The sequence below is a fragment of the Emys orbicularis genome, chromosome 10 (genome assembly GCF_028017835.1).
Source record: "Emys orbicularis isolate rEmyOrb1 chromosome 10, rEmyOrb1.hap1, whole genome shotgun sequence".
In the NCBI taxonomy this organism is placed as follows: domain Eukaryota; kingdom Metazoa; phylum Chordata; order Testudines; family Emydidae; genus Emys; species Emys orbicularis.
Window position 1 is genome coordinate 91,176,598 of NC_088692.1, and position 25,320 is coordinate 91,201,917.

General features: G+C 44.4%; 1 protein-coding gene across 1 annotated transcript in view; it reads left to right on the plus strand.

Moving 5' to 3' along the window:
- Positions 1-25,320, plus strand: part of IQGAP1 (IQ motif containing GTPase activating protein 1) — a 178,739-nt gene that overhangs the window by 114,717 nt on the left and 38,702 nt on the right. The window contains exons 24-29 of the mRNA XM_065412617.1: positions 4,204-4,359; positions 4,529-4,692; positions 6,088-6,312; positions 13,799-13,939; positions 14,031-14,115; positions 17,102-17,334. Of these exons, the coding sequence (XP_065268689.1) occupies positions 4,204-4,359; positions 4,529-4,692; positions 6,088-6,312; positions 13,799-13,939; positions 14,031-14,115; positions 17,102-17,334 (1,004 nt within the window). The remainder of the gene's footprint in view (positions 1-4,203; positions 4,360-4,528; positions 4,693-6,087; positions 6,313-13,798; positions 13,940-14,030; positions 14,116-17,101; positions 17,335-25,320) is intronic.

Sequence of the window (25,320 nt, forward strand, 5' to 3'; positions counted from 1 at the left end):
CCAGTCTTAAAGCCACACTGAGTACCCCAGCCTTTGCCATTGTCAATAATATGGAAGCAAAGGTTATTCCCTAGGAGTAACAGAATAATACCCAGGTAGTTGCTACATTCTACCTTATTGCCCTTTTTGAACAGATTACCCCGTCTTCCAATCATTGGGGATGAGAGTAGTATGCCAGATGGTCTAGAAGAGCCTTTGCAGCGACAGTACAGCAATACTCTCACGTGTCTTCAGCAACTCCGGGGTAATGTTAGAACCCATCATGTCTTCCCAGACTGCAGCTTATGGACTCTTTTTGGTTGAAGGAAGGTGGCTCCTGTCCCTTCTCAAATGGAAGAGGGGCGCAGGTGACAGACAATTGAGGAGCATCTTGAAATGATCTTGATACATTGATACAACTGATACTACAGGCTCTGGCCAATGTTGCTGTCCTAATTCTTACTAATCAAGATGGTGCCACCTTCTGCTGCAAACACTGTAAAGTTAACTAGAGCATGCTGAGATGGTGCCGGGCGGCAGCCTGTTCTAAACTGACTGCCTAAGACAACCACCGGGGTTTCTTATCTTATTATACAATGACTTGATGGTATTCCAAAGTCAAACCTATTCAGCCTTTGCTTTTGCTCTCAACAACTTGTCTTTGAAGACTCAAATTGCAGCCTTGGGGTTTTTTTTCCCCCTTAACTCCAACTGCTAGGAGCATCTCCTCACTGATCCATGGGTGAAATTTGGAGGGTTGAGGCCCCAGCACTGAGCTGGCAACGGTCAGCACTGATTATTTGAAACAAAGCCATTCCTCATCAGATGACAGACAGAATGAGACTTCAGTCTCTAATGCTTAAGCAGTTCAGAAGAGAAAGCTGTATGATAGCTTGGTTGTAATATGAGTATTTAATTAAATCAGACTAATTTAGGCTCATTAACTTGGCAGTCTTCTAAATCAGAGGTGCACTTTTATCAGCAGAAGCGGATTGTCAGTGTCCTGTTCAATACCTTTGCAAACTCTTACATCTATGACTGTTGACCAATAACAGTTAATGAAAACACAATCAATAACAGTCCTAGTGAAAACATATGGGCAGTACCAGATCGGCTTATGACTCTTTGGGAGATGGAAGAGTCAATCACCATGTCATTGGCAATCGCTAATTCCAGCATTTGCTGCCCATTCCTGTTCTTCTGCCCAATATCAAATTTCCTGAGAGTACTGGCCCAGGTGTCATTATCCTTTCCTACCTCTGCATTAAAATCACCCAGGATCATGACAACATCTCTTCTCAGAGTTTCATTAAGGATTGAGTGTAGTTACTGGGACAAATTGTCTGCAGTCGCATTGTTGGCCTTGGTGTTGATGGGACCATACACTGTGATAATGGTAAGATTCCAGTAGCTGGTACAGAAGAAGACTCTGATAGTCATTCATTAATCACACATCAGCCCTGCAATGCCCATTGGGCATTGGGTGAAAGTATAACAGCCACCCCTTCTGGAGCAACCCATCAGGGCAGCCTGAGAATAAAAACATATAGTCCTTGCTTTCATTTCATCACTTCCTGGCCAGCACACTTCAGATAAAGCTCAGATATCAATGTTCAGGCTTTTCAACTGCTTGATGAGGAGAACGGCGTTAGTTGTTTCAGACAATGTTCGAACGTTCCGGGCACCAATTTTACTTTTGCCGCCAACAAAGAAGATACCAGAATGGCCCTTTTGCAAGGTTTCATTGGTCCTTTTGGCTTCAGTGGAAGAGAAAAACACTTGGCTGCTTCAGCTGCAAGGACAATTGACCAGATTGTTGCCAGTGCTCAGTTTCAGTATAAACACCTTCACAATGTGAGCGTACCAACCCTGACCACCCAGCTGCTCATCTCACCCCTTGTACAAAGGAAAGCCTAGGAGAAGAGACAACATGACCTGAAGGGTCAACATATTAGGGCTATGTTTAACTCATGGGGCAGCACATTCCACAGTGGAAGGCTCATCGGTCAGAATTCCCTGCCTCCTATCCTTTTGTGACTAAATCAGGGGCTTGTTAGCTTGAATACTTTTGACTTATCTCATCTGGCATGGTATTGCATGGAGAGGGGTGGTTTCTGGGATAATAAAGATCCCCAACCTGTTTAAAGTTTTATTGGTTAAAGCCAACACCTCATATGGCACCCAAAAATAAATTGGAAGAGAGGGCAAATCAGAGCATAGATGTAATGTGCCGTATGAGTGAGGTTCTTTGACAGACTATCTACAGCATTCTGCACTAGTTGAAGTTCTGAACAGTTTTAAGATGTAGCCCTCTGTGGAGAGCATGACAATAATCCAGTCTCAGAGTGACAGAGGTCTGGATCATTGTGGCCAGGTCCTGCCTTGAAGGAGGCTGAAACCTTGGCCAAGTGTCAGTGATAGAAAGTGCCCTTATCCACTCAGAACTATGCTGGGGGGATACCCTCCCACATATTCTGGGGCACTGGGACCCAGGTGATGTTTCGCCTTCTCACCCCTTCCCCCAATATTGCCTTGGCGGAAAACTGCAGAGAGGAGACAGCCGGAGTCACCAGCTGGAAATAATAGAAGCATCCAAACCATATCTCTGGACATTCCAAGAAATTTCTACAGTTTTGACTGGACTTTCTTTACCCTGTGCTGCTATTTAGAACATAAGAACGGGCATACTGGGTCAGACCAAAGGTCCATCTATCCCAGTATCCTGTCTTCCGACAGTGGCCAATGCCAGGTGCCCCAGAAGGAATGAACAGAACAGGTGATCATCAAGTGATCCATTCCCTGTCGCTCATTCCCAGCTTCTAGCACACAGAGGCTAGGGACACCATCCCTGCCCATCTTGGCTGATAGCCATTGATGGACCTATCCTCCATTAATTTATCTAGTTCTTTTTTGAACCCTGTTATAGTCTTGGCCTTTACAACATCCTCTGACAAAGAGTTCCACAGGTTGACTGCATTGTGTTAAGAAATACTTCCTTTTGTTTGTTTTAAACCTGCTGCCTATTAATTTCATGTGGTGACCTCTAGTTCTTGTGTTATGAGAAGGAGTAAATAACACTTCCTTATTTACTATCTCCACACCACTCATGATTTTATAGACCTCTATCATATCCCCCCTTAGTCGTCTCTTTTCCAAGTTGAAAAGTCCCAATCTTATTAATCTGTCCTCATATTTGCTCCAACCCTCTCCCTTCCCCTCCCTCACAGTCTCTTCATCTCAACTTCACTCTACACCTGCCCCCCATACCCTCTTCTTTCCTTACCTGTCCCCTTCACTCCCTTCTATACCTTTTTCTTCTCAATTAGTTCATCCTCTCCTAAGTAAACCTAGCAAAACAAAAAATATTGTGGAACTAATGTGAGCATTGCTCCCATTCTATTGTTCACTTTGCTTGTGTTATACCCCTTCCCCCCCCCCCCCCCCCCCCCGTCTGTCTGGTCTATTTAGATTGTAAGCTCTTTGGGGCAGGGAATGTCTACTACTCTGTATAGCTCTTAGCACAAGGTGGCCCCATTTTTGTGTGTTCCTTAGGCACTACCATAATAAACTTGATTCATAATAACAAAATCTGGATGTGCAGAAGCAGCTGCATATCAGACAGGACCCTGAGGTTGTGAACCTGAGTACCGCCGCTTACCTCAGTCCTACCTGGATTGAGTCTGTCAGCTAACCATCATTCAGGACTCTGGGTAAATCGGTAAATTGTACCTGGCAGATTCAATAAAACAGGCTTTATCTGTAATCCACATATTGAAGACCTCATTCCAAACCAAATCACACTATGCCCCAGCAGTTTCATGTGCACCTTGAGCCCCACAGTACCCCAACAAGAGTGGGCCCTCAGGGAAGTGAGCAGTCTCTCAATACAACACTCTGGGTCCACTAAGAAAGAAACAACTACTCACAATGATGGTCTGTCCCAGCCTGCAGCTGCAATCGAGTGAGGAACACCTCATGGCTAGTTGTATTGAATGCAGCTGATGGATTTAATTAAATCACCACGGGAATGCTATTCTTGATCATTGCTAGCAGGAAATCATCAACTAACCAGTGCAGTATCCATAGTACACCCAGGTATAAAATTGTGCATAATTCTCTGTGCAGTATTAATAAATATAGAGATTAAAGGGACATGATTTTAAAAAATGTGAATGAGGATTTGGGGGATTTAAGTTAGATTTGAGTCTCTCTCTGTCTTTGCAGGATGTTGTCTCTCATAGTAAGAAACTTACCAAGAAGAACAAGGAGCAGCTGTCTGACATGATGATGCTGAACAAACAGAGGGGAGGTTTGAAGGCTCTAAGCAAAGAGAAGAGGGAGAAGCTGGAAGCATATCAGCACCTGTTCTACTTGCTTCAGGTAAATAGCTCCCCAAAGGCTTAGAGATTTTGACAGCCTCTGGCCATGGAGACTTCTATGTCTTGAATCAGTCATCACCTGTGCACTGTGCTTTGGACCCACTATTGCCACCAGTTGTCCTGGCCTTTATGGGAGTGAATGCTGAACCTGTTTTTTGTTGTTATTGTAGACTAACCCCACCTACTTGGCCAAGCTGATTTTTCAGATGCCTCAGAACAAATCCACCAAGTTTATGGATTCTGTGATCTTCACGCTGTATAACTATGCCTCCAATCAGAGGGAAGAATACCTGTTACTTCGGCTTTTCCAGACAGCACTGCAGGAAGAAATCAAGTATGTGCTGCCATGGCCTTTCCATACAGATGGCTTAAAGGACCGTTGTTATGATGGCATTTATCACCTGATGTCTTCTGCTACACTGTTTATCCCTGTTCATGCTTGAGTCTCCAGTTTCTGTCTAAGAATAATTTGGTTTTCCCTGAAGCGCAAAGAAATATCTGTTAGCTTGGAGAGGAGCTATTCAATAATAGCCATTGAGGAGAAAACAAGCCTCTTTACATTGCGTTTTAGGATGATTTTATTTTAGATTAAAAGCATCTGCTTTTCTGAGGAGGAAAATTGGCTAAATGAATCTGTTTTGGAAAAACATGTAACCACAATGTCAAGTGATTTAAACTGCTGTTGTGCCTAGAGTAGCTCCAGCTTTGTAAGCCAATAAGGAGCTTGGAAAAGGACAGCCAGGAGAACTAAGCGCTTGTCTATATGACAGGTTACTGCACAGCAAGCTGGAGTGTGAATCTACAGTGCACCAACTTGCCGTGCAGTACACTGCTATGAGGACGCTGCGCTTTGCAGCAGTATACTAAACCACATTGCGGGACTTTTACTATGCTGTAGCAGTGATCACACAGGATGTTACTGCATGGCAATCTGGTGCACTATAGGTTCGCGCTCTGGCTTGCTGCACGGTAACTTGCCATGTAGACAAGTTGTAAGAAACTGAAGTGCAAACTCAGCTTGTCCTGGATTTTCAACAGCTAATGAGAATGCAAGAGCTCAAATAAAGCTGTAGTAGTTTACATTCTTATAGGCTGTCAGTTTGTGGACACAGGCTCGGCACATTCTTTGTGGTCATGTCACATCATAGTCCAATTCCTCCCAGTGCACAGCTGGGGCCTCATCACTGAAAAAGAATATAAACTATCTCTCTGGAGACTTTTCTGTTAATTTGTTGTTTTCATCCTTTCAGTGAGTCATGCTATCACTAAATGTAGTTTTTCTCCTAGTCTTCTATGATGAACTGTCTCTTATAGTGAAAGAATACCGTACATATCTTCCCTCCCCCCTCCAAAACACACCCATTTTCTCTCTCTCTCCCTACAAAAATGTTTTTAAAGTGTTGTATTTAAAAATGAAGTGCAAAATGTGCTGTAACAGCTCTAAGCCTTGGTATTCTGGGCACCAGCTAACTGTGCTACATTTCTTAGATGAAGGTGCTAAATTTTGTGCCCCATGCTGCCTCCTAGCACACCTGAGCCAGGAACCACGAAGCTCCTTAATGCACTCTTCGTTGTTACTTGTTTCATTGAAATTTTGTAAAAATCCACCAGCTTTACAAAAGAAACCAACACATTCTGCCTTAAGAAGCATGCATCATGAAATGTGAGTGTTGCATAACTGGTAAAACTATTTCTAGTTAGTTTTTTATTCATGTTAATTCTCTTCCAGATCAAAAGTAGATCAGATACATGAGATTGTGACTGGAAACCCCACTGTTATTAAGATGGTGGTAAGTTTCAACCGTGGTGCCCGTGGCCAGAATGCAATGAGGCAGATCCTGGCTCCTGTCGTGAAGGAAATCATGGATGACAAATCACTCAACATCAAAACTGATCCTGTGGACATTTACAAATCTTGGGTTAACCAGATGGAGTCGCAAACTGGAGAGGCCAGGTGTGGGAACTCTTACTACTTTGCTTTTTTACTTCTCAGCTGCCTTATGTTATCTGCTTTTTGCCTCTCTGGCTTCACTGAGTTTCTCTTCCCAATTTCCACTGGGTTTAAAGAATGTTTGACTCATCAAATCAATTCCTGTTGGGTAGTTGTAAAGTTGATGATGGAATGTGACCAACAGGCTACCCATCTAAGGTGTCAAGAAAGTCTTTCACCTTTCCTACAGGAAAGGGAAATAGACCTTGGCATCACCTGCTTTAAAGGAGTAATTAGACATCTAAGGGGTACTTTCTGAGCTATAAGAGACTATGAAGAAAGTTATCAGGAATCAGCTTCTTGTCAGTTTTGGTTGCATAGTGTGCATTTGAAGTGAGATACATACAATAAATGCTATGATGTGCAATTCTGTAGTAATTTAGCAGATATCCTTCCTCCTCCCTATCCTGGCATATTGAGGATTCTCTGAGTAAGGGGGTCAGCTTTGATGCTTCAGGTGCCACATTTAATGCTAATTTCTAGACCACTTATATTAGGTCAGGAGTGGAAGAGCTTTTACTTGTTAGTGTCCTCTTAATTTTTTCTGCCTTACACAGGCACTGTTTGGAGTCTCCATAAGAGTAACCATCTTATAGCAAGTTAATGGCAAAGGGTTGCAATTCTCTTTATTAGTACTATTGTTTATTTTTAATTACAATAGCATCCAGATACATAAACAGAATTAGGGACCCCTTTATGTTGGATACTCTTTAAGGCAGTCCTGTTGGTTTTATTTCTCTCAGTGCATATCATTGCATGCATCTAGAACTTGGAATAGGTTCAAATAGAGATGATTTTTAAAAACACATACTGAAAAATTCAAACTGAGTGTTGCCAACAGTTAAAGTACTCTGACAGTACAAACTGAGTTTGCTCACTCAGAAATCCTTACCCTGTCCAAAGAGATAGGTCTTGTAGCATGCTCTGGTAGCCAAAACTGGCTATGTTAAGACTGAGGGTGGGGTTAAGTTTCAGAGTTGAGGGCCTTCTGCTGACAACATCCTATAGTGTACCCTCTGGCCCTAACATCTAAGGGCTGTCAGCTTAATCATCCCAGCTTTAGTTGAAGACTATGCAGAAACTTCAGCTTATGCGAAACACAGATGCCTGCTTTTCCACAGAGAGTGTATTATACCTGTTCCCCAGAAACTGCCCAGCTTTCCAGTTTGTATCCAAGCGTTGAGCAGTTTGGCTGTTGAAATGAGCACTCTGCTCACTTGTCTGGGCTCTGAAGGGGAATTGACTAAAGCAACTCTTCTTGCTCAATCTGCATGCATGCTCTGCAAAAGGATGCTGCAGTATTTTCTCACTACGTCCAAAGAAAGGGAAAAAGAGGGCGCTACCAAGAAATCCCCAGCCCTTCCACTACCGAAAGGGAGAGCAGGAGCCCAGTCCTTCTTTGAGTTATTGTCCGCATATATTCCTCTCTGGGTGCACATGTGCCCTATGCACATGAGATCAAATTCTTTTGAACAGCAGTGTCCACTGGGGCTATGCGCTGGGAACTCTCTTGACTACCGTAGCAGAGGATATAAGGGGTGGGGCAGCCTCAACTGCCTCTCACTTCCTTCTTACCACTCTTGAGATGGAACCCTGCAGTATCCACATCTCTTCAACCTGCAAAAGATTTCTTAGATATTGTTTATTCTAATTCCATAACTACAGTTGTTAGTTAGTTATCATACCTGTTGGTGATAAATAAATGAATAAATAAAGTTTAGATAGATGTACACTGTGGAAACGAAGCATTGATACGGTTTCTCTCCCGCAGTACCCTATCACCTCCCTGTACAAAGCCACACACACACACACACACACACACACACACACACACACACACACACACACACACACACACACACACACACACACACACACACACACACACACACACACACACACACACACACACACACACACACACACACACCTCTCTAGTCCATGTGGCCAGAATGGCTGAAGGCAAAGATTCAAGATCTGCCCCTCCTATGATTCAGCAGTGGTATGTCTGCTGGAGACTTCAATGCAAGTCACTCGGTTGACTGACCCCATTTGCTGAGAGACCGCCTCCTCCAATGCCTCTGTGAGCCATCATGTTACCCCAAGCTCAAGGGGTACTCGCAAGCCTTGTTCTTTGGCAGCTTCCACTTCGAAGCAAAACAGAAGCTGTAAGGAGACCCATACTAAGGACCAGGGAAGATGTAGCTCTCTCGCTCCTGATAGGAGGCGGGTCCTCTTCTAAATCCCTGGCCTGTGTTCTACAGGAGGTGGGACTAGATGATTACAGTGGTCCCTTCTGGCCTTGAAAGATATGAATTTGTGAATCCCTCTCTTCAGAGGTTCTGATCGTGAGCGCTTCCACTCATTGGTAGGGAGCACAGCTGGACCAACTTCAGATTTGGAGGAAATGGTTGGCTCACAAATATCCCTGTGTGTCAACGTGCTGCAACTCCAAGCTATTCAGTTGGCATGAAGGGCATTCTTACCGCTCCTTCAGGGTCTCCAGACAATACCACGGCAATGCACTTGGTGAAACTCTCTGGGTAAGGATAAAAGGGATAAAAAACAAGAGTGATATCATGGTAGGGGTCTACTATAGATCACCTAGTCAGGTAGAAGAGGTGGATGAGGCTTTATTTAAACAACTAATAAAATCATCCAAAGCACAGGCCTTGGTGGTGATGGGGGACTTCAACTACCCAGTCATCTGTTGGCAAAATAATACAGCAGGGCACAGATTATTCAACAAGTTCTTAGAATGCATTGAAGACAATTTTTTATTTGGAAGATGGAGAAAGCAACTAGGGGAGAGACTATTCTAGGTTTGATTTTGACAAATAGGGAGAAACTTTGAGAATTTGAAAGTGAAAGGCAGCTTCGGTGAAAGATGAAATGATAGAGTTCATGATTCTAAGGAGTGATAGGAGGGAAAACAGCAGAAAATGATAATGGATTCAAGAAGGTAGATGTTAGCAAACTCAGAGAGTTGATAGGTAAGATCCCATGGGAAGCAAGTCTAAGGGGGAAAACGGTTCAAGAGAGTTGGCAGTTTTTCAAAGAGACATTATTAAGGGCACAAGAGCAAACGATCCCACTGCATAAGAAACCACCTGGCTTAACCTGAAGATCTTCAATGACCAGAAACTCAAAAAAGAGTTCTCCAAAAGGTGGAAACTAGTTCATATTATGAAGGATGAACATAAAAAAAAGAACACAACCACGTAGGGACAAAATTAGAAGGGCCAAGGCACAAAATGAGATTAAATTAGCTAGCGACATAAAGAGTAACAAGAAAACATTCTACATTCTGAAGCTAAAATAGGGAAGAACAAGTTAAAAATTATTTAGGGCTAGTCTACACTGGCTATGTTAAAGCGCTGCACCTCCACAGTTTTTTCACACCCCTGAGCAAGAAAGTTGCAGCGCTGTAAATTGCCAGTGTAGACAAGCCCTTAGATATTACTAGATGTCTTCAAGTCAGCAGAGCCTGAGGAAATGCATCCTAGAATACTCAAGGAACTGACTGAGGAGATATCTGAGCCATTAGCAATTATCTTTGAAAACTTATGGAAGATGGGAGAGATTTCAGAGTCCTGGAAGAGGGCAAATATAGTGCCAATCTATAAAAAAGGGGAATAAGGACAACCTGGAGAATTACAGACCAGTCAGCTTAACTTCAGTACCTGGAAAGATAATGGAGCAAATAATCAAGCATTCAATTTGCACACACCCAGAAGATAATAAGGTGATTATTAACAGTCAACATGGGTTTGTCAAGAACAAATCCTGTCAAACCAACCTAATAGCTTTCTTTAACAGGGTAACAAGCCTTGTGGGTGGGGGGGAAGCAGTAGATGTGTGGTATATCTTGATTTTAGTAAGGCTTTTGATAGGCTATGTCTACACTGTACTTTTGTCGTTAAAACTTTTGTCGCTCGGGGGTGTGAAAAAAACACACCCCTGAATGACAAAAGTTTTAATGACAAAAAGCGCCAGTGTGGACAGTGCTTTGTCGGCGAGAGATGCTCTCCCGGCAACGAAGCTACCGTCCCTCATTGGTGGCAGTTTTATTTTGTCGCTGGGAGAGCTCAGTGTAGACATAGCCATACTGTCTTGCATGACCTTCTCATAAACAAATTGGGGAAATACAGCCTAGATGGAGCTACTATAAGGTGGGTGCATAACTGGTTGGAAAACTGTTCTCAGAGAGTAATTATCAGTAGTTCACAGTCAACTGGAAGGACATATCCAGTGGGATCCCATAGGGATCAGTCCTAGGTCCGGTTCTGTTCAATATCTTCCTCAATTATTTAGATAATGGCATAAAGAGTACACTTATAAAGTTTGCTGACGATACCAAGCTGGGCGGGGTTGTGCTTTGGAGGATAGGATTAAAATTCAAAATGATCTGGACAAACTGGAGAAATGGTCTGAAATAAATAGGATGAAATTCAATAAGGACAAATGCAAAGTACTACACTTAGGAAGGAACAATCAGTTGCACACATACAAAATCGGAAATGACTGCCTAGGAAGGAGTGTTGTGGAAAGGGATCTGGGGGTCATAGTGGACCACAAGTTAAATATGAGTCAACAGTGTAACACTGTTGCAAAAAAAGCAAACATCATTCTGGAATGTATTAGCAGAAGTGTTGTAAGCAAGACACAAGAAGTAATTCTTCCAATCTACTCCATGCTGATAAGGCCTCAGCTGGAGCATCGTGTCCAGTTCTGGGCGTTACATTTCAGAAAGATTTGGAGAAAGTCTAGCGGTGAGCAACAAAAATGATTAGAAGTTTAGAAAACATGACCGATAGGGAAAGATTGAAAAAATTGGGTTTGTTTAGTCTGGAGAAGAGAAGACTGGGGGACATAACAGTTTTCAGGTATGTAAAAGGTTGTTACAAGGAGGAGGGTGAAAAATTGTTAACCTCTGAGGACAGGACAAAAAGCAATGGGCTTAAATTGCAGCAAGGGAGATTTAGTTGGACATTATGAAAATCTTCCTAACTGTCAGGGTAGTTAAGCTCTGGAACATATTGGCTAGGAAGGTTGTGGAATCTTCATAATTGGAGGTTTTTAAGAACGGATTAGACAAACACCTGTCAGGAGTGGTCTAGTTATTACTTAGTCCTGGTTTTGAGTGCAGGGGACTGGACTAGATGACCTGTTTGAGGTCCCTTCCAGTCCTACTCTTCTGTGATTCCATGATTACATCAACTGGCAGGGAGGGGTCCAATCAGCTGTACTGTGTCAAGAAGCCATGAGTCTGTGGTCAGAGAGTATTCAGCACCAGGTCACCGTGGTAGCTCTCCATTTTCAAGAACCTGGGGGACCAGCTCAGCAGAGACCTTTCTGAGAGCCACAAGTTAGTCCCTCAAGTCCTCAGGCCTCTGGACAGTCTTTTGCCAATGGGGATACTTGATGATAGTCTTGTTTGCAGTGTGCCACAACAATGAATGCCAGAGGTTCTGCTCAGAGGAGGGTGGGTGTCCAGGATCCCTCACAGATACTTTCCTCATCCTATGGACCCTAGTCCTCATATACACTTTTCCACTGATACCTGTGATTCCCCAGGGTCCTGCAAAGCTCAGACAGAACTTGGGGATTATCATCCTAATAGCTCCAGCTTGGCCAAACAGTTCTGGTACTCAGACCTGATGATGATGATGCTTTTGGGGCCAATCACCTTACTGATTCTGCCTGGCCTGCTCTCATAGAACAATGTCAAGCTCCTGCATTCGCAGCCAGAGTTGCTGCACTTGACAGCCTGGATGCTGGCTGGCTGATGTCCACCAAGAGGAGTTAGAATCATAGAATATCAGGGTTGGAAGGGACCTCAGGAGGTCATCTAGTCCAACCCCCTGCTCAAAGCAGGACCAATTCCCAACTAAATCATCCCAGCCAGGGCCTTGTCAAACCTGACCTTAAAAACCTCTAAGGAAGGAGATTCCACCACCTCTCTAGGTAACCCATTCCAGTGCTTCACCACCCTCCTAGTGAAAAAGTTTTTCCTAATATCCAACCTAAACCTCCCCAACTGCAACTTGAGACCATTACTCCTTGTTCTGTCATCAGGTACCACTGAGAACAGTCTAGATCCATCCTCTTTGGAACCCCCTTTCAGGTAGTTGAAAGCAGCTATCAAATCCCCCCTCATTCTTCTCTTCTGCAGACTAAACAATCCCAATTCCCTCAGCCTCTCCTCATAAGTCATGTGCTCCAGCCCCCTAATCATTTTTGTTGCCCTCTGCTGGACTCTTTCCAATTTTTCCACATCCTTCTTGTAGTGTGGGGCCCAAAACTGGACACAGTACTCCAGATGAGGCCTCACCAATGTCGAATAGAGGGGAACGATCACGTCCCTCGATCTGCTGGCAATGCCCCTACTTATACAGCCCAAAATGCCGTTAGCCTTCTTGGCAACAAGGGCACACTGTTGACTCATATCCAGCTTCTCGTCCACTGTAACCCCTAGTCCTTTTCTGCAGAACTGCTGCCTAGCCATCGGTCCCTAGTCTGTAGCAGTGCATGGGATTCTTCCGTCCTAAGTGCAGGACTCTGCACTTGTCCTCGTTGAACCTCATCAGGTTTCTTTTGGCCCAATCCTCTAATTTGTCTAGGTCCCTCTGTATCCTATCCCTACCCTCCAGCGTATCTACCACTCCTCCCAGTCATCTGCAAACTTGCTGAGAGTGCAGTCCACGCCATCCTCCAGATCATTTAATGAAGATATTGAACAAAACCGGCCCCAGGACCGACCCCTGGGGCACTCCACTTGAAACCGGCTGCCAACTAGACATGGAGCCATTGATCACTACCCGCTGAGCCCGACGATCTAGCCAGCTTTCTATCCACCTTATAGTCCATTCATCCAGCCCATACTTCTTTAACTTGCTGGCAAGAATACTGTGGGAGACCGTATCAAAAGCTTTGCTAAAGTCAAGGAATAACACGAGTTGACAGCAGTCCTTAACATCTTGCCTCAGAGCAGGAAGCAGTCCATGAGACAAACTTACGAGTTTAAATTAGATGGTCTTCTATTTGGTCTGTACAGCAGCACTTAACACCCATACAACCATCAATTCCAGGTCTTGACACTTGATGAAGAAACAGAGAGGTGCTTAATGTCACCGCACCCCTGATACCCTCAGTTACAGAGGTCACAAGGGCTCCAAGGGCGCAGGCATGACCCCAACAGACACTGCTATTAAAAAGACGTCAATATCTTGCTCCTGGGGGACATGCACCCAGAGTTGAATCTGTGGCCAACACACCCTGCAGTAACTGTAGTATTCTTTGAGATAAGTAACCATATTTTCTTACCAGCCAAGCAAATTAGGGCTAAATGGCAGTTTTCAGTTCAAGTTGATAGTTGGAAACAGGACAGCCAACCACCTTGTTGAAAGGAATGCTCAGGCCTCATTCACTTGTGGGTTTTGTCTAACAGTAAGTTGCCGTATGATGTTACACCTGAGCAAGCCCTGGCTCATGAAGAGGTGAGGACACGCCTAGATGCATCCATCAAAAACATGCGGACAGTGACAGACAAGTTCCTGTCAGCCATCGTCAGCTCAGTGGATAAAATCCCGTGAGTACAATGAGCTGCACCGTTGCTTTCTGAAAACTATTGTTGATTTCATGCTCACAGAGTCTTCCTTGCGCTCTTGTTTCTTTCACAGTTATGGCATGCGCTTCATTGCCAAGGTTCTGAAAGATTCACTACATGAGAAATTTCCTGATGCTGGTGAGGATGAGTTGCTGAAGGTAAGGACTTCAATACCTTTGCCCTCCTCTTGGCAAAGAGTAGTGTGTATGATTGCAAATCAGACCCAGAGCCAACCTGGCTATTGCAGAGACAGATCTATGTTTCATCCTGCTCCCTGGAATATGTACATGATCTTTTACATTTTAGTGCTTTCTTATTAAGGACATAAACCAACTGACTTTTGTGTTGTGTGTGAATGTTATTGTGTATGGTACAGGGCTTAGAAGGAGGGATCCTGTCGCTTCTACCTTGTTTTTAATTTCCTTTGGGCATTTGATCCTTCAAGTTTCTTTAACTTGCTGTACAGTTTCTGCCAGTAAGTGAATCTTTGTTTTTGCTGAAGCAATCACAGCAAGATCTTTCTTTCTTAAAGAGACAATATCAGGTTAAAAATGTATATTAAAATTCCAATATCCTTACCTGTGTTACTAATAGCACCCCACAGTATTTCAACAGCAGGATATACTACATCACTTTTCACCATTTCTACTGTATATTTACACCTTTCTGCTGTCACTGTCTAATTAGTATCACTTTCTGGTTTTCATTCAGTATTGAAATGTGGCAGTGCTTGACTTACAGACACATTTAAAATTCCAAAACTCTTTCGCTGAAATTAAAAAATAATAATAATGAAAATATTTTTATTTTCATGAACCCCTTTTTAATTAACAAACCCGAAGTTTAGAGCAGGGATCGGCAACCTTTGGCACGCAGCCCGTCAGGGAAATCCGCTGGCGGGCTGGGACGGTTTGTTTACCTGCAGCATCCACAGGTTCGGCCGATCGCAGCTCCCACTGGCCGCGGTTCGCCGTTCCAGCCCAATGGGGGCTGCGGGAAGTGGCGGCCAGCACATCCCTTGGCCCGCGCCGCTTCCCGCAGCCCCCATTGGGCTGGAACAGCGAACTGCGGCCAGTGGGAGCTGCGATCGGCCGAACCTGTGGATGCTGCAGGTAAACAAACCGTCCCAGCCCGCCAGCTGATTTCCCTGACGGGCTGCGTGCCAAAGGTTGCCGATCCCTGGTTTAGAGCATAGCATACCTGATAGTGTCTCTTTAAACTGCTCTGCTCCTACTTTATAAAAAAAAAATCTGAATGCTGTTTTCTTCTCTCTTCTAGTTCTGTGCTTTCCCACACTGAAGCATCGATTCTAGACTTTCTGTGCAGGTGAATTAACTTTTTTTCCAACTGTAAATTTAGAGAGAAAGCTGCAACTTTCCCTAAGCTTTCCTAAACCTGCTCTCTGTAGAAACAATATAGTTGTAAAGATGGCAAAGTCAAAGCTACAGACAGTGGTAGACTTAATGCTCACATTAATAGATGTTTAAGAACAGAAGTGGCCCCATATAACAGAGTTCTCCATTTTTTTCTTAGTTTGGTCATGTATTAATAAAGAGGGTGTCTCTCAGACACATTTCCCATTCCCAGTTTTGCAGCCCTCACTATCTTTAATGATCACACGGCAGCCTGGTGTAACTACAGCAGTTGCTTACATGGAAAAATAATGCCAAGGAAGTACTTTATTTTTAAAAGTTCCACTGGTGTGTCTGACCCCTGAAAGTGGTTCTATTGTAGAAGTGTTAAGCTGGTTACTCCCTGATTTCAGCTGTTTGTTCAGGCGTCTAGGCTCTTCCATACATCGAAGCACTTGGAAATCAGGAGATGATGATGTATGACAACACTCCACCACAATCAGAAAAGTTCCATGGCTCACCTGAAAGCCACAGAACACACTGTGAGAATACAGCTCGAGGATAGCTAGTGGGGTCTTAACTCCCTTTCCCTGGAATATCTTTGGCTAAATGTCACATGAAGATAGAAGGAAGCCTATGAGTACATGGACAACATATTTATTAACTGTTGTCTTCATTTTCTGAGGGTTTTAGCTGTTTACATTTAACCTGGTATTGTATAGTAAAAATCTGATTCACCAAGTAGTCCTTCTAGTATCTTCTTTTCTCACTTTTCTGGCATCTGAGTTGAAATGGTTTCTCAGTTTTGCTAATTCATGGTTATCTTGAGATCTCTATGGAAAATTTCAGTTGATTTCTTCAGGAATTATTCTGAAGGGGGTGTGTGAAAATTAGTATATGTTTTTCACCAGTATTACTACTCGTCAAATCTGTCCACTGACTTCCTGTCTCCACCACATTAAATGCAAACTTTGGTCCTTGCCTTCAAGGTTCTCCTCAATTTTACTCCCCCTACTTGTCCCATCTCACCATTCTTTTGTTCTGCCAATGATGGCAGACACTTTTTTTGCTCACTTTTCTTACAAGCACCTTCATGCCTTCTTCCATGCTGCCCTTTATGCATGGAACACCTTCCCCAAATCAGTTTACACAATCACTACTCTATCCTCCTTCAGATCCTTTAAGTATCACCTCTATTCTCGTACCCATGTAAACTGCCCAATAACTATGTAAAGGGACAAGGTGGGTGAAGTAATATCTTTTATTGAACCAACTTCTGTTAGTAAGGGAGGCAAGGTTTGGAACAGAAAGTTGGTCCAATAAAAGATATTACCTCACCTATCCTGTCTCTCTAATATCCTGGGACATGGCTACAACAACACTGCATCAATAATGACTATGTAAGCAGCCTGTTAGTAACTCATTAATAGCACTTATTCATATATCTTATTTATAAAATTTTTAAAAAATTATAGCCTACAAATTGTATATTTAGTTAAGAATATCTACAACCTTGCCTTCCTTTTGCTAGTACCCTTGTCTTCTCCTTCCCGCTTCCATCACGATTAACACCCTAGTGCATCTTGTTCCTATATAATCTGTAAATTCTTTGGGGGCAGGGGCTATCTGCTAGAGTATGTATGTATAGCACCCAATATAGTAAGGCTCCAATCCTGAACTGGAGCCTGTGTCTGATGCAAATAATAATAATTTGTCAAAGCAGAGTATATAGAGCCCAGTCATAGCCTGTGTCACTGCCTCTTGACATGCTTCTCTGCTCAACTTTTCCCAGATCATTGGCAACTTACTGTATTATCGCTACATGAATCCAGCTATTGTTGCTCCAGATGCATTTGACATCATTGACCTTTCAGCTGGAGGTCAGCTGACTACAGACCAGCGCAGAAACCTTGGTTCCATTGCAAAGATGTTACAGCATGCTGCATCCAATAAGATGTTCATGGGAGACAATGCTCACCTAAGCATCATTAATGAATATCTCTCTCAGTCCTATCAGAAATTCAGGTAGGAGATCCCAGCTAATAGGATGGGAAGTATGGAGAAGGGCCATATTGCAAAGAAATAAAGGTAATATTTGGGCTACCTGCTGAATTTGAACTGGTTCAGTCTCTTAAATGTGCAGTCTGTTGAAAGTGTCAGTGATTGCATTAGAAGGTCTGGATCAAGGCACCCTGCAGGTGGCAAGAAATGCTGGAACGTCTTACCTTAACTTGCCATTTCTTTTCTTTTAAAGGAGTGGGTCAGAAGATTGTGCCCTGAATCAGACTTAAAAGCTTTGTGCAACGGCAGTTATTTGTGTTATAGATTATATACTATATACTTATAATTAGGTTATAAGTATGTTATTAAGGTTGAAAGATCAAGCACTCTAAAGTTAGGAGATGCCACAATTAACGTTGCCCTTGTGTGTATTTATTATGATACTGTCTTGATCATGTACAATTTTTCCATATGACCCCTTCAGACCACATTGCCTTATCATGTGAGGAAGTAATGAGCACAGAGTTGGCAGTCAGGAGGATCTGAATTGTAATCCTACCTCTACCAGTGATTCACTTTGTGGCCTTAGGGAAGTCACTTTGTTGTCCTGTTTCAAATTTCCTGCCAATAAAATGGGATAATAATTCTCTCCTATCTTTCAGGAGAGTTGTGAAGATAAAATCACTAATATTTGTGAAGCACTCTGATATTATGGAAATGAGCACCATAAAGCCCATGAGGAAATTTATAAGAACATAAGAACATAAGAAAGGCCGTACTGGGTCAGACCAAAGGTCCATCTAGCCCAGTATCTGTCTACCGACAGTGGCCAATGCCAGGTGCCCCAGAGGGAGTGAACCTAACAGGCAATGATCAAGTGATCTCTCTCCTGCCATCCATCTCCATCCTCTGACGAACAGAGGCTAGGGACACCATTCTTACCCATCCTGGCTAATAGCCATTTATGGACTTAGCCACCATGAATTTATCCAGTCCCCTTTTAAACATTGTTATAGTCCTAGCCTTCACAACCTCCTCAGGTAAGGAGTTCCACAAGTTGACTGTGCGCTGCGTGAAGAAGAACTTCCTTTTATTTGTTTTAAACCTGCTGCCTATTAATTTCTTTTGGTGACCCCTAGTTCTTGTATTATGGGAATAAGTAAATAACTTTTCCTTATCCACTTTCTCAGCATCACTCATGATTTTATATACCTCTATCATGTCCCCCCTTAGTCTTCTCTTTTCCAAAATTTAATAATTTTATATTCATTGCAGGGTTTGGACAGCGTAACTAAGGCATGGGGCCATACAGTAAATAATCAGTGAGGGTAAAAAGAAACGTGCCCTGAATACAGGAGTGGTCTAGTGGAAATAGCATGTGTTCATGTAATTAAAGACTGTATCACAACACAAAAGGAAGATGAAGTAAGACTACTTAATTGTAGCATAGCATTTCCCAACTTTTGAGTGCTTGACTTTGCAACCTTATTAACATTTTTAATGTATGTAATATCCTAGGTGGATATTTTTTAAAGGAAAAGGGCTAATACAAATTCTGTTCTCTGTAACTATGAAGGCCACCCCCGTTATGCATCATCAGCTTGGACCCCTTAACCTGAAGCATGGCACCACAGACTCCCTCTTGCTGTACAGAGATAACTGCACTAGCTGGCTACCAGAACAGTCCATTATCCTATGTGAACCAGCCATTAGAGGCAGATGCGTAATTCCTATGGGGAGATGAATGAATAGCCCCATTTTACAGACCACATAGCCAAGGACAAATAGCTGGCAGGTTTTTTCTGAGAGACAATGTGGCTAAATGGATGGGATTTGGGATTGGCATATTAGAGATTTGGGTTGTGTTCTCAGTTTCGGTAATCTGTCTATTTATGAGGCCTTGCTTAATAAGGGTTATGAAGAGTACAGAATTAATACCAGTCAGAAGAAGTCAGTCTAGAACTTTTGATCTCCTGGCTCCTAGTACAGTACACCTTACTGTAGACAAAAAGGTATTTTGATGGGAGGCATCAGAGGAAGAAAAGAATAGGTGATCAATTATTTTTTTGAATGTCCCCCCGAGAGGTTCTATTCTGTGTGTGGATTACTGAAGTGAGGCACTGGGGCACTGTTTGTGCACAGTACTAATGGAATCTTGAGGGATGTTAGCACAAGCCAAATTCAAGCTGTACTGTGAAATACAGATGAGCAATGGTGATTTTCAACAGTTTATAACTCTGCCAAATCTGAACACATTTACAGGTCAATAAAAGGCACCTCCCTGGCCCCAGAACTGTACCCTGTCAAATTTCAAAGTCTTGCTACACACTATGTTGGTGGTAAAGCTCTTCAAGAAAGGATTATCATTTTTTATAATGGAAAGTGCTAGACAACTGAAATATAGAGGTCACATCTGCTTCCCCTATAATAATAGTAATAATGTCTGATAGAACCAGACTGCCTCTGCTTTCTTCAATTTCATAACCATAGAATCTCGCTCCCCGTTGGATGTGGCCACTAGAGATGCAGGGTAGCACCTGTCCCGCAGATACTGGGGAAAACACATTAGCATATCTTATGTACCTTCACATCATGTACTAAAGCTGACCCACAAACACCAACACACCTTCTTCTTCAAGTGATGGTCCCTGTTGTATTCCACTGAGGGGTTTATGCATGCACACCATGCTCCTGGAGCCGGAGAATTTTAAAGTAGTGTTCGCTGGCTCATGCATGCGCCCTGGCTTGCCTCGTGGTTTCATCTGAGGTGATAAAGGGTGGACTGACAGCGTCTCCAGTTCCTTCTCACTGCCGCATGGTCCGAGTCAGAACTTTCAGCAGTGTCCTCATCTCTGACCCACCTTTAAATACATTGTTGTAAATAGTTCTTAGAATTGTAGAGTTTTATAGTACTTTATAGCTGTTTTATCATAGTCCTTGTAGTTTTAGTGATTAGGGTTTATTTGTCTACCCTCTCCCCTGCCTCCCCGCACCCCCTCATACCCACACACGGACACCGTACTATGCGCAGGTCCCCAGGCTTGAAACTCTGTGCCTCCTGCCTGCATTTCTCGGGCAGCAACGAACACCAGTGCTGTCTCTACCGCTTGGGAGAAGCCCACATTGCATCTGGGTGTAGTATCAGCCAGTCCTTCCCCAGCTGTACCTGAGAAAGCCCTGCTCTCTGCCTCTGGAAGCACCTTCTTGAAGTCTCCATGAGGCTTCACTCGAACTTGGGCCGGGGGACCACCCCCTGTACATCGGCCTGAAACAGCGAAGAGTGCACCTCCTGCTACCGAGACCGAATCCAGCACCAGCGGTACCACCATTATGGACCCCATGCCAGAGCCTCCGCAGAAGGTAAGGAAGCATACCCATAAGCATGGGAATAAGCCTTCCTCAAAAATTAAGAAAGTGGATGCTTCTTCCACTAGTTCGAGCCATGGATACAGAGTGCACTCTAAACCACGTAGACAGAACAAAAAGTCCCACAAGCAAGGGGATCCGGCGGTCCCAGGTACTGGAACACGGTACCATCAACACTGGCTTCCCATAAGATGCGGGATCTGCCCACTCCGGGAAAGTCCACAGCACCACCACTAGTTCCAAGTAAAGAGAGGGTACCCTGAACACCAGGGAGATTGGGAAAGGCGTTTGAGCTCCAGGACGTCTTTGCCTTAGCAGAACCGGGATCACTGCATTTGTTGGGACCCACTACCTCTAGGGAGACTATTTCTTCCCCTCATGATATGACACTATTGTGAGACCCCTCACGTCCTGCTTCGATGGTCTATGCACTCCCACTGGCTCGACGGTACCGCTGATGAAACTAGAGTCTTCCTCTCATCCTCTGATAAGTCGGACACTGGAGAGGGATTATCAGTGTTGTGCCAACCGGACATGTACTTACAAAGGCGGTCCAGATCTTGGAAATAACCTTCTCTCCAACCACCATGGAGCCATTGGTTCCCTATGCCATGGGGACCACTTCAAGACCCTCCGGATCCAAACTACTGGGCTTATTGGGGGTCCTTGTCCCAATACCCCCCCTCAGAAACTGACTGATCCACAAGGGAGCCTTCACCTGCCTCCCCATTGAGGGCCCCTTCTAGCAGGCATTTGGATCCATTGCTGGAGGAGGAACCCCTCAGCACAGCTCTGATAGTGCCACCAGAACTGGAGAGATTCCCCTCCTCTTCATTGGATGAAGCAGTGGCTACAGCATCCCCTTTGGCTCCGGACAACTTTAGGCAATTTCAGAAACTACAAATCCTGCATCTTGGCAAGAGGTTAGACTAGATGACCCTTTCAATCCCTTCTAACCCTATAGTTCTACTGTGTAGAGTTGCAGGGAAACTACACATCCCCCTAGAGGAAATCCAGGATACCCAGCATAAATTCCTCAATATTTTCCACTCATCAGCATCACCTAGAATCACATTGTCTAGTAACAATGCCATTCTTGAACCAGCCGAAACAGTATGGCACACACCAACCACATGCAGGCCTATCCTCAGAGGGGCATAAAAAATATATTATGCTCTGGCTAAGGGGTCTGAGTTTCTCTTCTCACCCCCCTCTCCTGAACTCTCTGGTGGTCCAAGCAGCAACTGAACGAGCCAGACAACACCACCTGCGCTCCACACCATCCAACAAAGAGGGCAAGCGTTTGGGCCTTTTGGGGTATAAGGTTCTGTCCTCTGCCAGTCTCCAATTCAGGATTTCGAGCTATCAGGCCAAATACGATTTCCTGAATTACAGCAGACTGAAGGAATTTGCTGACTGACTCCCACAACAAGACTGGACTCGTTTCCAGGCAATCATTACGAAAGGGAAACTGGTGGCCAGAACAACACTCCAACTGGTGATGGATGCAGGAGATACCTCTTCCAGGGCTATGTTATGTTATGGCTATAGTTATTCGTAGGGAATCGTGGCTCCACTCCTCCGATTTCCCTTTGGAGGTGCAAAACACTATTGAATACCTCCCCTTTGATGAATCCTATCTTTTTAATCAAAAGATGGATGCTTGCCTACATGCCCTCAAGGACTCCAGAGTCACCCTTCACTCTCTGGGTATTTACACACCTGCTCTGAAGTGCAAGTTCCATCGCCCACCACCCACATAATGCTACTGATCCTTCCAATTTTACCATCAGCGACCTTATAAGCCACCAAGGAAGTGACAGAAGACCCAGAGATCCCACCCTCTGGGACCCCCCTTCACACACTTCCACCTTGCAGCTGCAATCCACAACTAAAAGATATTTCTGAGTCAACCTCAAGAGCTGCCAACCGCCTTGCCTACCACATTACAACCATTCTACCTCCTTTGGGGATCATCCTACCACACTCTTTCCAAGCTTGGTGTGTGATAACAATGGACAAATAGGTGCTGAACATAATCCAACATGGCTATACAATCAAATTCATCATGCTACCTCCTCCAAAGCCCCCCAATCATTCCTCATGGACCACTCTCACGACAGCATCCTCACCCAAGAGGTGAACTCCTTAGTGCAACGGGAAACGGCAGAACGCGTTCCCCCAGAATATCAAGGAACTGGGTTCTATTCCACTTACTTCTTGATACCGAAGAAGAAAGGTGGGTGGAGACCAATTCTGGACCTCTGTCACCTCAACCACTTCATTTGCAAGCCCAAGTTTCATATGGTCACACTGGCAGCCATCATCCCATCCCGAGAAAAAGGCATGTGATTTACATCTCTTGATATTCAAGACGCTTATTTTCACATCGATATCCATCCGGCCCACAGGCTCCTAGTTGCACGGTCCAGACACAAAGCTCAAGTTTCAACTTCCATGCTGCTCAACCTTCTTTCATCCCTCGAATCTTCTTTCGTCCCACCATCAACTCAGTCACAGCATGGGCTTATCTACCAGGTAACAGGTTCCAGACACTGTGAGAACTCATAACTCACATCATCAACAATCCTTATGTTCCGGCCAGGACTTATCTGTCCCTCCTGGGCCACATGGTTTGTGTACATAAGTCACCGCCTTTGCTCAGCTCCATCTTCATTGCCTCCAGATGTGGCTCCAGACAGTTTACTTCCCCAAACATCACACCATGGACCTCATGTTGACAGTCCTCCCCAGGGTGCTCTCATCCCTCCAGTGGTGGACGGACCCATGTCATGTCTGCACAGGGTTTCCCTTCCTCTCCTCCTCCCCAGACAAGATGATCATCGATGCATCCCTTGTAGGCAGGGGAGCACACATGGGCAATCACATAACACAGGGAGCATGGACTCCTTGGGAATTCAGGAGGCACATCAACATCCTGGAACTCCGAGCTGTAAGAAAAGCATGCCAAGCCTTTCTCCCGTTCATCTGTTCCCATCATGTTCTTATCATGTTGGACAATACCACCACTGTTTTCTACATCAACAAACAAGGGCACGAGATCAACTGTTCTATGTGCAGAAGTGGTCAATCTCTGGAATTGATGCATCACCCACCATAGCCTCTTGTCTGCAGCCTATCTCCCAGGGACACACAATGTGACTGTGGACTCGCTAAGCAGGCAGTTTGCAATTGACTGAGTGTGAACTTCATGACTCTGTAGTTTGTGCCATCTTCAACTGATGGAGGATACCTACCAAAGACTTCTTCACCTGCCACATAAACAGCAAATTCAACACGAACTGCTACAGGGCAGGACTTGGTCATCACTCTCAGGGCTATGCTCTCATACTCACCTGGTCAGACCAAATCAATTACGCCTTCCCTCCTCTACCTCTACTGCCTCCAGTACTCTGTAAGATCAGATGAGACAGAGTGATCGTCATTCTGATCACGCCCTGCTGGCCCTGACAGTTTTAGTTTCCCAACCTCCTATGTATGTCAACCCGTCCAACAATTCCCCTCCCAATCTTCCATGATCTGCTGATGCAATGCAACAGTGAAATCAGACATCCCAATCCATAGGCACTCCACCTTAGAGCGTGGTATTTGGATGGGTATCTACTCTAGAATGGGCCTGTTCCTCAGCTGTGCAAGACATCCTCTCCTGCAGCAGGAAAGAATCCACTAGGCACAGTTATAGGGCCAAGTGGAAATGTTTCACTTCCTGAGCCCAACAAAAGGAACTTTGCCCAGAATGGGTGGGGATTTCCCTCCTCCTTGACTACCTCCTGTCCTTGAAGGCATCGGGTCTTGCCCTCAGTTCTTTGAAAGTCCGTCTAGCAGCCATTAGCGCATTCCACCCTCTTGTGGAAGAGCACTGTGTTCACACACCTGTTAACTGTTTTGGAAGGCCCTCATCAGAACCTTCCCACCCATCCAACCCATCACTCTGCAGTGGGATCTGAATATAGTTCTATCCGTACTAATGAAATCACCCTTTGAACTGTTGGCATCATGCTCTATGTCATGAAAGTCGCCTTCCTTATTGCTATGACTTCTGCAAAAAGGGTCAGTGAGCTTGGGGCCATGATGGTAGACCCTCCCCCGCCCTTCACAATTTTCCATAAAAATAAAGTCGTCTTGTGCCTGCATCCCAAATTCCTGCCAAAGGTAATCTCCCAGTTTCATAGAATCATAGAATATCAGGGTTGGAAGGGACCTCAGGAGGTCATCTAGTCCAACCCCCTGCTCAGAGCAGGACCAATTCCCAACTAAATCATCCCAGCCAGGGCTTTGTCAAGCCGGGCCTTAAAAACCTCCAAAGAAGGAGACTCCACCACCTCCCTAGGTAACCCATTCCAGTGCTTCACCACCCTCCTAGTGAAAAAGTTTTTCCTAATATCCAACCTAGACCTCCCCCACTGCAACTTGAGACCATTGCTCCTTGTTCTGTCATCTGCCACCATTGAGAACAGCCGAGCTCCATCCTCTTTGGAACCCCCCCTCAGGTAGTTGAAAGCAGCTATCAAATCCCCCCCCTCATTCTTCTCTTCTGGAGACTAAACAATCCCAGTTCCCTCAGCCTCTCCTCATAAGTCATGTGCTCCAGACCCCTAATTATTTTTGTTGTCCTCCGCTGGA